At 43.6% G+C, this 13,440-nt stretch overlaps 1 protein-coding gene across 6 annotated transcripts in view; it reads right to left on the reverse strand.

Annotated features, from left to right (window-relative positions):
- The window catches only part of SIPA1 (signal-induced proliferation-associated 1), a 291,847-nt gene that overhangs the window by 133,646 nt on the left and 144,761 nt on the right, over positions 1-13,440 (reverse strand). For all 6 annotated transcript variants that reach the window (XM_069644837.1, XM_069644833.1, XM_069644834.1 and 3 more), the window contains exons 3-4: positions 3,849-3,973; positions 1,140-1,328 (exon numbers count right to left, since the gene is read on the reverse strand). In XM_069644837.1, coding sequence (XP_069500938.1) covers positions 1,140-1,328; positions 3,849-3,973 — 314 coding nt within the window. The remainder of the gene's footprint in view (positions 1-1,139; positions 1,329-3,848; positions 3,974-13,440) is intronic.

The raw sequence follows: 13,440 nt of genomic DNA on the forward strand, positions 1-13,440 counted from the left end.
ATTTTGACAACCCTGTACAGGCTCTCAGACATGCGGTTGGAAAGGATAATGTCCCCAACGTGCTCCCACAGAAATATCTAAGGTAACATATGTGCACACCTTTGAGTCATAAAAATGGAAATGAGACAAAGAATACCAAAAGTTTATATAGAACCAAGAACACACATTATTCATTTTGCTTTTTAAAGGTTCTGCAATGGTCTAAGAAGTACACAATGGGGGTCATTATGACCCTGGCAGTAGCTGTGCCGGTAAATGAATTTTCCGGCGCCCGGAAATGGGCAATTACCAGGGCATTACAGGGTGATTACCCATTCCCGGTCGCCGGAAAATATTACTCCCCATTCCCATTTGAGTCCCATGGGAATGGAGAGGCCGGATGCACCGGCACCATTCATAAATGGTGCCGGTGCATCTGTTGAGTTCTGCACGTGGGTGCCGTTCTGCCCGCCAGGTCAGAACTGGCAGGATTAAAGGCACCCGCTCGCAGAACTCGTGGTTGGCCAGTCCAGAAACAAGCTTACCGGTACCGTTGTTTCCGGACCGGCAAACTTATAATGAGGTCCAATGTTTGCATAATGTGATGAATATGCACTTATCCACGTACACACACACTTTCAATAATGCGCCCATTTAAGGAAAGAGCTCTCCCACCAGCCTTCTCACGGGCACAAGAGCTAGAAAGCACCACTTTACAAGGTCTTGCGAAAGTCTGTACTGATTAACAGCTCTGTAGGAGCACAAGCGAGGTGAACGGCTTACTGTTTTGCAATTGTGGAAATAGTTGTGAAAATTAATGTTAACAGTAAAACAGTTGTGTAACTCAGTTCCTGTTAGGTACCAATAACTTCGACCGCAGAAAAATACCAAACATAGAAAAAGTAAGCATGAGAAAAAATATCAAGACACAGACAATACTACAATGACTACACCACACTCTTAAAGCAAGTAGCCATATACTAACCTTTCACACAAAAAACAACAGTTTTCAAAAAAGATATGTACATGCAGCCAAGAATCCACCCATGAGAAAATGTCTCCCACCGTTTATATATGTACATGAGCTGTCTGCCCACACAACTCTCTCCCAAATTAAGCCATCTTCCCCCTTTTTACTACACTCATTTCTTAGTACTCACCCCCTGCTCATCTAACTTGAGTAGAGTGTCGGGTACTTTGGGAGAGTTGGATGCCAGGCGGAGGCAGTGCAAATTTAGATCCGGTATCACGTATTCCAGGAGCTTCTTTGGTGCGACCCCACGCGGACTGCTGTGACGTGCAGTGGAGGGCACAGCCTCCTCCAACACGGCTCCCCGCAGGGTTTTTAACTGCAAAAAAAAAAATGAAAAGAATACAATAAAAGGGAGGATCGAACACACCTAGGGAAAGTGGCATGAAGGTAATTTGGAGGATTGACCACTGGAAACCAGAAATATATTGACTCCTCTTTCAGGCTCACAGAGACTGAAGACATTGAAATGTCTATGGAATTAGTAATTATGAGATACAGTGGCCATAGCCACCATTTAGGATGATAGCCCACAGATGACAGAATCCTGGCCCTGTGATTTGGGGTGTGGTGTGCCTATTGCTCTGTACCTGTTATCAGACATGAAGACGGGTGACATGAGGTTGCAAAACACTAAAGTATTAGCTCATCTGTTCTACTAGAGCTCAGACTACTGCAGTATATACTTAAAAGTGCGTCTGATTTAGTAGAAAGGTACATTTTATTATTTGGATGAGAAGGGATCAAACAACCCTGAAGTACATTCATGTCATTTAAAGTCCCTGATGAAGGCAGATGGCTGCGACTGTGGGACACAGTTTACCAAAACCAGCTAGCCAAGATCATCCTATTAATTGTAGAAATGGTCATGACACTTAGAACCTGATAATTAGACAGGGGTGCATTGTTTTCATACAACGAAGGCTGTGTACATAAATGAATAGATATGTACCTTGTGATATATCTTCATTAATGCGCTGTTTTTCGAAAGATAGGTATTTTTTAAAGAAATGCATTGGTTGTCATTTGAATGTGGTGTGGTTGTGATTGTGAATGCATTTCATTTGGACCTTCTGATGATGATTTGAGTATGTAATCTATGTATCATGAATTTTATGGGTATCTTTGATAAGTTATGTTTAATAAATATAATTTCTGTTAAATTATTTTCTTCCTTCAAGTTATATGAGTTATGTTTTGAAATGTTTGCGTAACGGGAGTCGGGAGAAAAGAAGTGAATATTTCAAGATTGATTCCTGACGTGCTGCACACCCTCAGGGAGTTCCCTGTTGATTGCTAATATTCCCCCGGTACCCCCTGGGTTTTTTCATTTCTCTTTCTCTAACTAGAAAGATCTTGTTGGGGCAACTACCTGTTCAAACAGTGATATAGCAGGCCGGGAGATCTCCCGAGCGGCTTATCGCAGTGGCAGCGGGTTGGTCCAGAGTGATCATAAGTGATTATATCCTGATCAGCAGCAGCGATAACTGCAAACATTTGAGAAGGTCATCACATGCTAAGATTCTGATGCATCAAGGGTACTCAGGGGTGTAGAATGCGGCCACATCTGCTCTGTTTCTGTGATATGCTGATCTAGTGGGCACAGAATATCTTTCCTTAAAGACACATATCCAGGGCTGCTGCAAGACTGACTGTGTTCAGGGACAATCTTGTATGTATGCCACCTCGGTCTCGTGGTGCCTTAGACTGTGGCCTTCACTGTCCTTGCCCTCGAACCAGGACAACCATCTCTGATTCAGAGGCAATTGGGACTTAGCCCGTACACCCCAAAATAATTAATTGAATTACCCCAAGATTCAACATATCACAAATATCCGAGAGTCTTTGCAGGACATATCCACAATTCCTGATGCCAAACAACCCTTGATATTGTGAAACATGCTAACCATGCTGCTCTGCTGGGTCGTGCTGCGGCAGGTGGATAGAGGACATGATAAAAAGGTTTTTCGGCCCACTGTGGAATGGATCACAAATATAGCGAAATGCTCATCAATCATAAAGATTATAGATGTTCATGTAACATTATGGTATATTCAAAGATTCAAAGAGACACAGGCAATCTAAGAACGCTATGAGATAGAGCTATAGCCTCGAAGAGGCACAAAATCTGTGAAACATCCATCGACTCACACGAGCAATGCAATAAATGGTGTCGACTGACGCCTATGTAAGTGAATCTTTGACTATAATTGGATTTTAGGAAATAAACATATATAATCTACAAAACTAGAGCATATTTGGCTACATTCATGATCCATTCCACAGCGACATACCAAACATGTTCTTCATTCCTCACAATCTGTCATTCCCCTAGGTTAGCCTCCACCTGTGCATAGACCCAGGAGCACTATGTTCGTCCAGGATTTGATTGTTAAGAGCCCTTTGGAGTAGTCTTCGAGCCCCATAGAGTGTAAGCTCTATGTTGGTGGCCATTTTGGAATTTCTTGTGACCTCTTTGTTGCAAGACAAATAAAAGGAATGTGGTATGAGGATTGGTGTTGCCTTGCATTTAATCATTTGAAAGTTTAATTCCTAATTAGGATCTGCCCTGGCCCTGTGGGAGAGGGTGACTTATTGATGCAGATCTGAACAAATAAAGCAATGCGCAGTTCTGTCTAGAATGGCTTTCATGGATCTGCAAACTGAATCGCATCAATGCACTTCAGATAGATTGTACCCAATGTCTGGAGAGGTGAGAGTTGATGACCCTATGCCAAACCAAATGCATGCCCATGTAGGATTGCCACAATCACTGCATCCCTCTTTTTCTCACTCACTCTGCAGAATTCAGACATTGAGACCAAGCACTTGGACTCACCTCGGTTGTTCGGAAAATGATGCGGTATGTAAACTGTGGACTTGTGGCACCCTCCTTCTCCTCCCGGCGCAGGCTGATGGCCACGGGTCCCAATCGCTCATCCACGCCAAAGAAGTTCTGGTGCTCTGAGAAATCAGAAGAAGCTAGAGTGAACAATCATAGGGAGCGACAGCAACTCTCAATGCCCTCCCACTCCCCTAAGATCGACGGCCAGTCACTGCGGTAGCAAGAGTGCAGCTTCAAAGAAGTAGTGATGCTAGAAAGGGTACTCAGTTTGGAGTCAAATATGGAGAGAGAATTTATTTAGCTTGCTAGAAGCAGTAGGGGAGATTAGTATAAAGGCAATCGAACTGAGATAGAGAGAGACGCATGTTGATAGCAGGTGAAAAGACACATGTGAATGAAAGGCTTTTTTGTCAGATGTATTGGTAAAAGTGGGGAAGAGAAACAAGTGTTTTTGCAAGTATTACTTGACAGTAATTGTCTTTCTGTGGTTTGTACCTCCTTTGAATCACATGCTTTGCATAGGCCGCCATCTAGCAGTTGGTAAAGAGGATTATATTGTTTTAATTCATAAAGAGTCGTCGACAGAGGTGTACCTACAACACTATGCCTACTCTTACGTATGCAGGTATCCATGATCCTTCAGACGTCGACATCAGATTATTTTCTTACATGACCTATGACCTACTGTTAGGATGTGCCGTTTAATATATGTATGTACCTTCTGCTCCCCTCTGGCGAGGATAGGTGGGTGTGATTCTAAGCAGATGCAAGCCACAGAAAGATAATTATTTACTGGTAAGTATTGTTTGCCTTCTGGGACTTGTGAATCTGCTTAGAGTCACACGCTTTGCAAAGATTAGCATGCAGTATTCCCTGATGGGGGTGGGTGAGTGGAAGGTCCAGATGCAAATACGTGTTTAAGGATAGCTTGACCCACTTGAGAATATGCCCTTGCATTCATGTCATCACAATAGTGTTGTGTGAATATGCCCTTGCATTCATGTCAGCACAAAAGTGTTGTGTGAATGTGTGTACAGACTCCATGTTTCTTTCTGCCTTGCAAATGTCTTCTAATGGTACATTAGCAAAAAAAGGTCAGCGTTACCCAGTACTACGTGTGGAATGTGCTCTTTGTTTGAATGGAAGTGTTTTGTTTGCTAGAGTATACCACGTTTGTATCCTCTTTACAATCCATCTTGCAATAGCCATCTTTCCCTGCTGCCATAGATACAAAGAATGGTCTATTTTTTTAACTGACTTAGGGCGTCATTAAGAGTTGGGCGGTATTCTGGCATTAAATCTGCCAGAATACCGCCAACTGTAAGTAGCGTTAATGCTGCTTGGTCAGGCGTGGTTAATCCCCATTTTATGAGAGTCCATTGGACTCTATAGGGCATTGTTGGCAGAATGACCACCGGCAGAATTACCGCTGTGGTAATTCCACCAATCTTGCCGATGTTTGGCAGAAAGTGGGAGGATTTATCTTCAGCATGATGCTTCAGGAAAATCCCCCACTCCAGGGCCATACTCATAGTATGGTGGCATGGGAAAAGTGGCAGTAATTCTGCTGCTGCCAATTTTTTCCTGCCCCGCCATACTTGTAATGAGTTCTGTCCATTTAGTACATGACTGCTCAACGAACGTCTTATGTGTGTAAGGAACTTTCCCCTTTGCTTTGTGGATTTTGAAAGAATGCTGGTACCTCACATGAACATAGATATACGTTTAGGTGCTTCCCTTTTAAATCTAGGCCTTTTCCTAATTTTGTTCACATTAATGTCTTTATACACATTTTAGGCCCGGCTCCCCTTTTGTATCTATTTGAAACGTAGAACTGCTCTTTGTACATAGACGGAACCTAGGATGTTAACAATGTTGTTTGTACAGCTAACCTATTTTCTCCCGTCGCACCTGGCACCTTCGTAACTTAACGGAAGGCATGGGATCATTCCACACATCCTGCACTCACATATAACACAAACACTATTGCACAACACTTCTGCCATAAGAATGATACTATCTGTAACAACAAAAAAATAGAATTGTAGCTTCCCACATAATAATCTATATCTCCTTAAACATAACCCACCTGGTTTAGGTGATAGTTTACCTCTGCTACGCACATCCACATGTCATTCAGACATGGGTGACTAGTAGGGTCTTGGGCACCTTCACATAACTGTAATGGACAAAATGCACAAACACCTAATAACACCTCCCAATTCTCCCAAATTTGGACTCTGGTCCCTCCGAGGGGGTTCAACTAAACAGCGCTTTGGGACCATAATTATGGTGAAAGGTGCTATACAAATGACAAAAATGAATGAATGAAAAATGAATGAATGAATGAATGAATGAATGAATGAATGAATGAATGCTTATGTATGGTAACAAAAGGTTCAGATACTGATAGGGCTTGTAACTCGCCGATTCTTCTGATTGACATGAATACAATGAGACAATAACCTTTTGCATGACAGTTCCTTTAATGGGGCCTTAAGGATGGGAACAAAAGATGGGCACATTAACCTTGAAAGTACAGTATATTGGTCCCACTCTGGTGAGGATGAGCCACGGGGGGATATAGTCTCTAGACTCCGTCCATCAAGGCCTTGACTACAGGTACGTTGCAATGTGATATTTTATGTTGTGATGTGATATGAGTTTCTAAGGCTGCTAAGTGTACTTTGAGCGAGTTGTAAGCTGTGCTAGACTCTAATAGATAAAGCAGAGAATGCCAGTGCCCCACCAGCACCCATATCCAGTGTGGTGCCTCAAGGATCCTGTGTATCCCCTACCCTCTACAACATTTTCACAAAACCTCTTTTCATCCTCCTCGACTCAATCGGCATATCCTACACAAACTATGCCGATGATACTCAAATCTTACTCCCCGTTTTCTGCAATTACCTTGAAGACTCTACCACCTTAAACTCCATCTACACGACTACACAGGTCTGGATGGCTACCCACAGATTGTGCTTAAACGATGACAAGACTCAGATACTCACAGACGACACCCCCATATCATTAAGAAGCTTGATCCACAAAACTCCTCCTTGAACATTGACAACATCACAATAACAGTTTCATGCACGCTTGAAGTGTACCTTGACAGCACACCATCTCTTACACAACAAGTAAATGCCATACCATCCTCAGCCGCCTACACAACAAAACTAATCAATGCACCAAGACCCTTCCTCTCCCAAGATAGCTGCCTCACCGTTGCCAGAGCTACAATAGGTTTGAAGCTGGACTACTGCAATGCCCTCTTTGTTGGTACCTCTGGAAATAACATCAAAAAGATGCAGGATATCCACAATAAGGCACTAAGAGCAGCACTGAACATCCCTAAACTAGAGCATCTAAAAGCAGCAAGAAAAAAACAACACAAACAGCACCTACAGCACACAAGGTCTCGGCCGATCCGATACGCACACCAAAGCTCAGCGCACAGTGTATACGGAACTGAAGCCGCCAACAGAACAGCTCTTCCCCCACTCTCCTACTCCCCCTCCACCCGACTAACCCTACACGCCCTACTTCTTGTTTACAGATCCACCAGAGCGCATGGAGACCAATTTCGTTGGTGAGGGTGCGCTATACAAGTACTTTTAACATAACATAACATCATTGTTATTAGGAATGTGTATTGCTATCTCTCTGATTTGTATCATGTCTCATATAAGTCTGTGTAACTGGTTCTGTAACATCGCCTTGATACCTCCGGGCTTAGTGCGCTTTATAAATGTAAAAATAAATAAATAAATGTAGATGAAGACCTCCGTTGCAGAACAGTTAGTTGGGTTTATCGGTTTGAGATTACACCAAATAACAAACCTCTCCCATTTGTTGAAATAACAATGTCTGGTGCTTGCTTTTCTTGCCACCCACATTATATCTATACATCTTGTGGGTAACTACTAAGTGCCCACATTCTTTGACTTCAGGAGCCTAGCTGCTAAGTTTAAGGTCTGTGGATTTGGATGTGCAATTTGATTGGTTGGTTTTGTGTGAACAGACTGATTGGTTGCAGTTTGACTGGTGGACAGACTGACATGTTTAGCAGGTGTGAGTACCACAGCTGCCTTGGCCACATTGGTGCATTTAGTATCATGGTCACACTCTCTTGGTGTAGTTTATAAATCATTTTGTGGAGCAGCGGTGTCGGAGGGAAAAGAGTATGCAAATATCCATGACCAGCTCCTTCATTGTGCATTGCCTAGGCACAAGGTGTGTGGGTACCTGGATGCAAACATCGGGCCTTTTCTGCTGTCGAATCTTGCGAATATGTCTTTGGATGGATGACCCCAGTGAAGACTCCAGGGTATTTGTCCCTTTTCCCAAGGGGTGGACACCCCCCTTTTGCCCTGGGAAGTGAGCCCGCTCAGCAAGCCCATTCCTAGGGGTTTGGGCAACCGGGTCCTCACTGGGAGTGGTACTTGTGTGTTCCTGAATATCTCAAGCTTGAAAGAATGATTCCAATTCTTTACATCTTAGTTTGAAGTAAATTGTTTTCATATTTTGTTTAGGGTGATTTAGGTGGACATAACATTGTCAATGATTACATTCTTCTGTAATTGCTAATAACTCATGATCATATAATGTCGTGTGTGTGTGTGTGTGTGTGTGTGTGTGTGTGTGTGTGTGTGTGTGTGTGTGTGTGTGTGTGTGTGTGAGAGAGAAAAGCAATACCTGGATGCCCTTCTCTCTCGGACCAATGGACTTCAATAGCTGTGGTCAAAGCATTTAATTCTATTATAGATGGTGCCTTCAAATCTGAGAGCCTTAGAATGAGGACAGTGATAAAGGATGTAGCCAAGAAAGAAAATGACACTGTTCTGGACAAGAGCCACACCTAGTTTTCTCATTGGTTTGTCGCGTAATGGGTGCCACAATTGCAGGAAAAGATTAAAAAATGTTTTCCTCATTTCAAAAACAACGATGCCTTCTGAGTCTGCATTATATCTCCATACACAAGCATGATGCAATTAAAAATGTTCTGAAAAAATATCAAGATAGATTATCACAAATCACCCTAAACAAAATATGAAAAAAATGTACTTCAAACTAAGATGCAAAGAATTGGAATCATTCTTTCAAGCGCAAGATATCCGGCAACACACAAGTACTAATCCTTACAAGAGGTGTGGGAATCAACTCCATGGCCAGTGATCTCGCAGCCCATCAGTTCATACAATATTTAAACAAAGCCAGCAGAAAATATCAAAAATGCAGCGCAAGTGGATTCAAAACCTTTGTGCCCAAACTTTTCTGCTCACTGGGAGTGACTCCCACTTTTGGTAGGGTAGAAAAAAACGATCTACTCTTAGCTTATATGGTAACCACAACAGTTGTGAAGATGATAACATCCTTTTTTATTGAACTGACACCACTAGTGAACCCTCCTCTTACCTGACCTCCTTTATTCAGAAGCCCAGTGCGTCTCTTTACTGAGATGATCATAAAAACACTGGGATCCTCACATGGAGGAGGAGACTCCATGACATGGAGTTGAGCGCCAGGGGAGGAGACATGCTGAGTGGCTGCTGCCACTGGAGTGTGGAACAGAAGACTCCCTGGAGGCAGGACCCCACAGAGGTGGGTCCAGAGCCTGCGAAATGCAGCCAAAACCGGGGACACCGGGGGAGGAAGCCCTCCAGCCTCCGTTCGAGAAGGAGACAGAGAGAAATAACTCTATGCAGTGGTAAGACCCCGAGAAGCCTGCCACAACCAGAAAAAAGCAAGTGGTACACGGAGACGAACGCTGCCAACACAGGCATCACAGACCCTCCATGGCACTAGCGCCGTGAGAAAGCAGGTACGTGGGCTGCTGTGGAAGAAGGGAAGGGGCGGTTGATCGCTGTGAGAGGGGAATCCAAACCCTGAACCTCTTACTGGCAATGAACCCAAAAAACAGTCTGAATCTGGACAGGCGAGTACTGAGGGATACAAAACAAATTACGAATGAAGAAGGTACAGAAAGGCAGAGTGTAAAGTCCCATGGGGAAAAAGGGATGCAATCTCTTGGAGTAAGTAACAAGAGCAGGACAAGGTCTAGGCAGCCCATGCAGAGTTTACAGTAGGACCAAGGTTTACTGAGGGACAAAAGAACTAGTGATACACAGGATCAAGAGAATAAAAATATTGAGTTGTGAAATGGAAAGTCCATGGTGCAGTAGAGTGGGAAAATCCTGAGGGAGTAAGTTGAGCTTCTGCATAAGATGTTGTTGGAGGGGAATTACTTAAATACTAAGCATCGTCATCAGCTAGAGCAAACTCTAGCGGCCGAGTTGCCACTAATTCACCTTATGGTGCCCACATTTCACTGGTTCTGCGGTCGCTCCACTGGCTTCCATTTGTCAGACGCATAGAGTTAAAAGCCCTTTGCTTAGCCCATCAGGCTTTCTACCATCAGGGGACAGACTTTCTTTGGCACACATTTGTTCCCTATTGTCCTGGCCGAGCTCTCTGCCCTGGCAGTGCCTGTTTAATCTCAATACCCAGGTTCCGCCTCTGCAAGGTGGGGGGCCAAGCATTCTCAACCGTTGCCGGTAAGCTGTGGAACTGCCCCATGCACTTAGATGCACTCAGAACCATTTCCAGTTTAGACATCATTTAAAGATGCTGCTCTTTTAGGCAGGAGCCAGTTGGGCTTCTCTGTGTGTCTCCTAGCGCCAAGGTGCCGTCGGGTGAACAAGCACTCTACAAAACCTGCTAGCATAACATCACATAACCGGATAACCCTTCTACTGACGTAGACTAAGACGTCTTGTTTGGTGTTTTCGGGGTCGGGGTGTCCTTTGCACTGTATTTTCCGGCACTCTGCTTGAAGCTGTGCTTGTGTGTTTTACATTTCGGAAAATGCATCGAATGATCGTTGGTTTTTCGTTTTTGGCATTTAAATGTTTTTCAGACGGATGTTTTAGATGAGAATCGTTCGGTTTTGTTCTGTGTTTAGATTTGTCTTGAGCAGCCTTTTGGACATCAGGGGTAGTCTCTACAGCTCAACCTGGCATCAGCCCCATGGAGCAGGGGCCTAAGCACAAAGAATTGTTCTGTGTTTCCTCCTTTTCGAGCTCCTCTGCGTCATCCTCTGTCACTCTCGAAGCCGATGCTGAGCACTTCAGCATCTAACGCTTCTGCGCTATCAGTAGTTTCGGCCAACTTCTTTTGCGACTGCATAGCGTAGGCTGCCTACCGTTGGCTTCAATGCTCTTTAAAGTGCTTTTGGTTTTAAACGCGTGAACGTTTTACACCGACAGTGGCTGTGGTCCCTTGGAAGGCAACTGTTGCACACTCTGTGCGTTCAAGGGAACTTGGTGTTGAACGATGGCCAACATTTAAACGCAGTGCTCTCCATGTGGTAACAAGATGAACAAGCTGAAATGTGCAAGTGTGTGCGGGAATAGAAGCATTTCTTTAAACCCGGGACCTAAGTGTGTAAATGTAGACACCCTCGCCCGCCCTCCCTACTGCATCGCCTTTCAGTGTGATGCACCTTTCGGCATGATGTTTATTTCTCATCAATTTGCTCAGAGTTGGCGTATGATAGCGCTCAATCTCATTTGTCGCCAATGGTTTCAAGAATTTTTCTCGAAACTACAGAAACTCCACATTTACCATCCTACCTTAATGACGATCAGAGTACGTCGAAGCGTGAAGCATCATATATGTAAGAGTAGGGGTCATGTTGTGAACGCCGCTTTTTTAATTAAAAATAAAATAAGAAGATTCACAAGCCCTATATATATATATATATATATACACATACACATACATACATACTAAAACCTCTCCTCCAAACCAGGATGCCTGTGTGTGTTGCCCCTGTTCCACAAGGGACTGTGAAACATAACTCTAGGAACATCGCCAGCATCAGGTGTGCATTCTGCATTAACAAGCTATGCTTCCAGCAGCATCTGGGAGCTTGTCAATGGTGAACAGCCCATCTCAGCAAGATACTTGCTGGCTCTCTGGAATTCAGTCACTTCCATCTTCTGCACTGGGTTGCTTTGAGGATCTCATGAATACCACACATCTTACTATAAGGAATATACTGGGAGAGTAAGGTTTGAATGCAGGCCAGAAGAAGAATAACCTTTAGCTAAGCTCCTACACCACCATATCCAACCACTCGCAAAATGAGTCAGAAAAAAGATCTCATGAAAGTTCCCATCTCACCTTGAGGTGGCAACAGCTACATGGTCCTAACCCGGATGCTGGATCAGCTCCCACCCTAGGGAATCAAAGGTGCATTTAGCCCCCAATCTTCTGTCCTAGTCACCGACTACCTGAAACCCCAGAGTAGAGGCACTGCAATCTCAAAATGGCTTCCTTTGTGTGTTCATAGATTGTACATTTCTATTCTTCTATGGCTAAAATGGCACCATTTCATGAATATAGCTCCCCAAGTCTTCCTCTCTACTTTGTTCATTAGACAAAAGAGTTCTACAGCAGCCAGCCAGTCATTCATATCAGTCCCATCTAAGCAGCAAGGCTTTCTGCAACGTTCCATTGAGCATGGAGCTCAGTTTAATATTTAGCCTTTCTTAAGGACAACCATTCCTCTTGAGGCATCTTGCCCCTGGAACAGCTAAAGACAAGAGTTAAAACGAAATAACCCAAAGAGCCACATTAACACCTAAATCAGAAAAGACAGCTAAATGGGGAACGTTTTCACCTGTTGGCAAATGCTCAGATGGTCACTGCAGCATCAATTTGTCAAGATGTGGGAATTTCATATTGACCATGTCTTTGCTGCAATGTAACAAAGTTGTGTCCATCTGTGCTAGGATGGTGAACTCGGGGGCCCTTAGAAGATGCAGAGATGAGGATCTAAGAGCACAAGAAGGAACATTCCAAGTGAACATATCCTGTAATATGGGCGTACCAATTATGTGCAGTGCCCAATTATCAATGCCTTCAACTTTATGCACATCATCGCAGGAGGCCAATGGAGTTGAAGATGACACTGGGAGATACGGTCCAACTCCCGTAGAGATAAATCAAGGGGGCTGTAGAATTTTAGATTTGTTACAAAAGAGCAATTTGAAAATGAGTTAGCCCCAGATAGCCAGAATAACATGGTTCAAGTGTGATGACACAAACACTTTCACAACAATGATGAGCTGGTCCAGTGGAAGAAATTTCAAAAGCAGTCACAAAATTGTCAACTAAAAAAGACACTTGGTTTAACAACCAAAGATTATTAACCTGTACTAAGGAACAGAGAACAGTGTGGCTTATGTGGGCTATAGGGATGTATGCCACACATTATTTTTGGAGCCACAAATGATAGCTTCTGCCTCGAGATGGTTGAATTAGAGACAGTTATCATCGATCAATTTTTCCAGTCTGTTTCATATAAGGATGAAAATCTACAGTGCCATTACCTAGATCCTCATCAAGACTGAGGAGGATCTGGGTCTCATTGACGTACATATAAAATGGGTGGAATCAGCTCACCTAATGGCTGAACATACAAGTGAAAAAATAACTGAGACAGACTGGAACCCTGGGGGACACCACAGGACAATGCTGAACGTAGAGATTCGAAAGGTGGATGAGAAATGTACTGAAT

This window comes from Ambystoma mexicanum, chromosome 2p, assembly GCF_040938575.1.
Source record: "Ambystoma mexicanum isolate Mex_15411 chromosome 2p, UKY_AmexF1_1, whole genome shotgun sequence".
Classification (NCBI taxonomy): Eukaryota; Metazoa; Chordata; class Amphibia; order Caudata; family Ambystomatidae; genus Ambystoma; species Ambystoma mexicanum.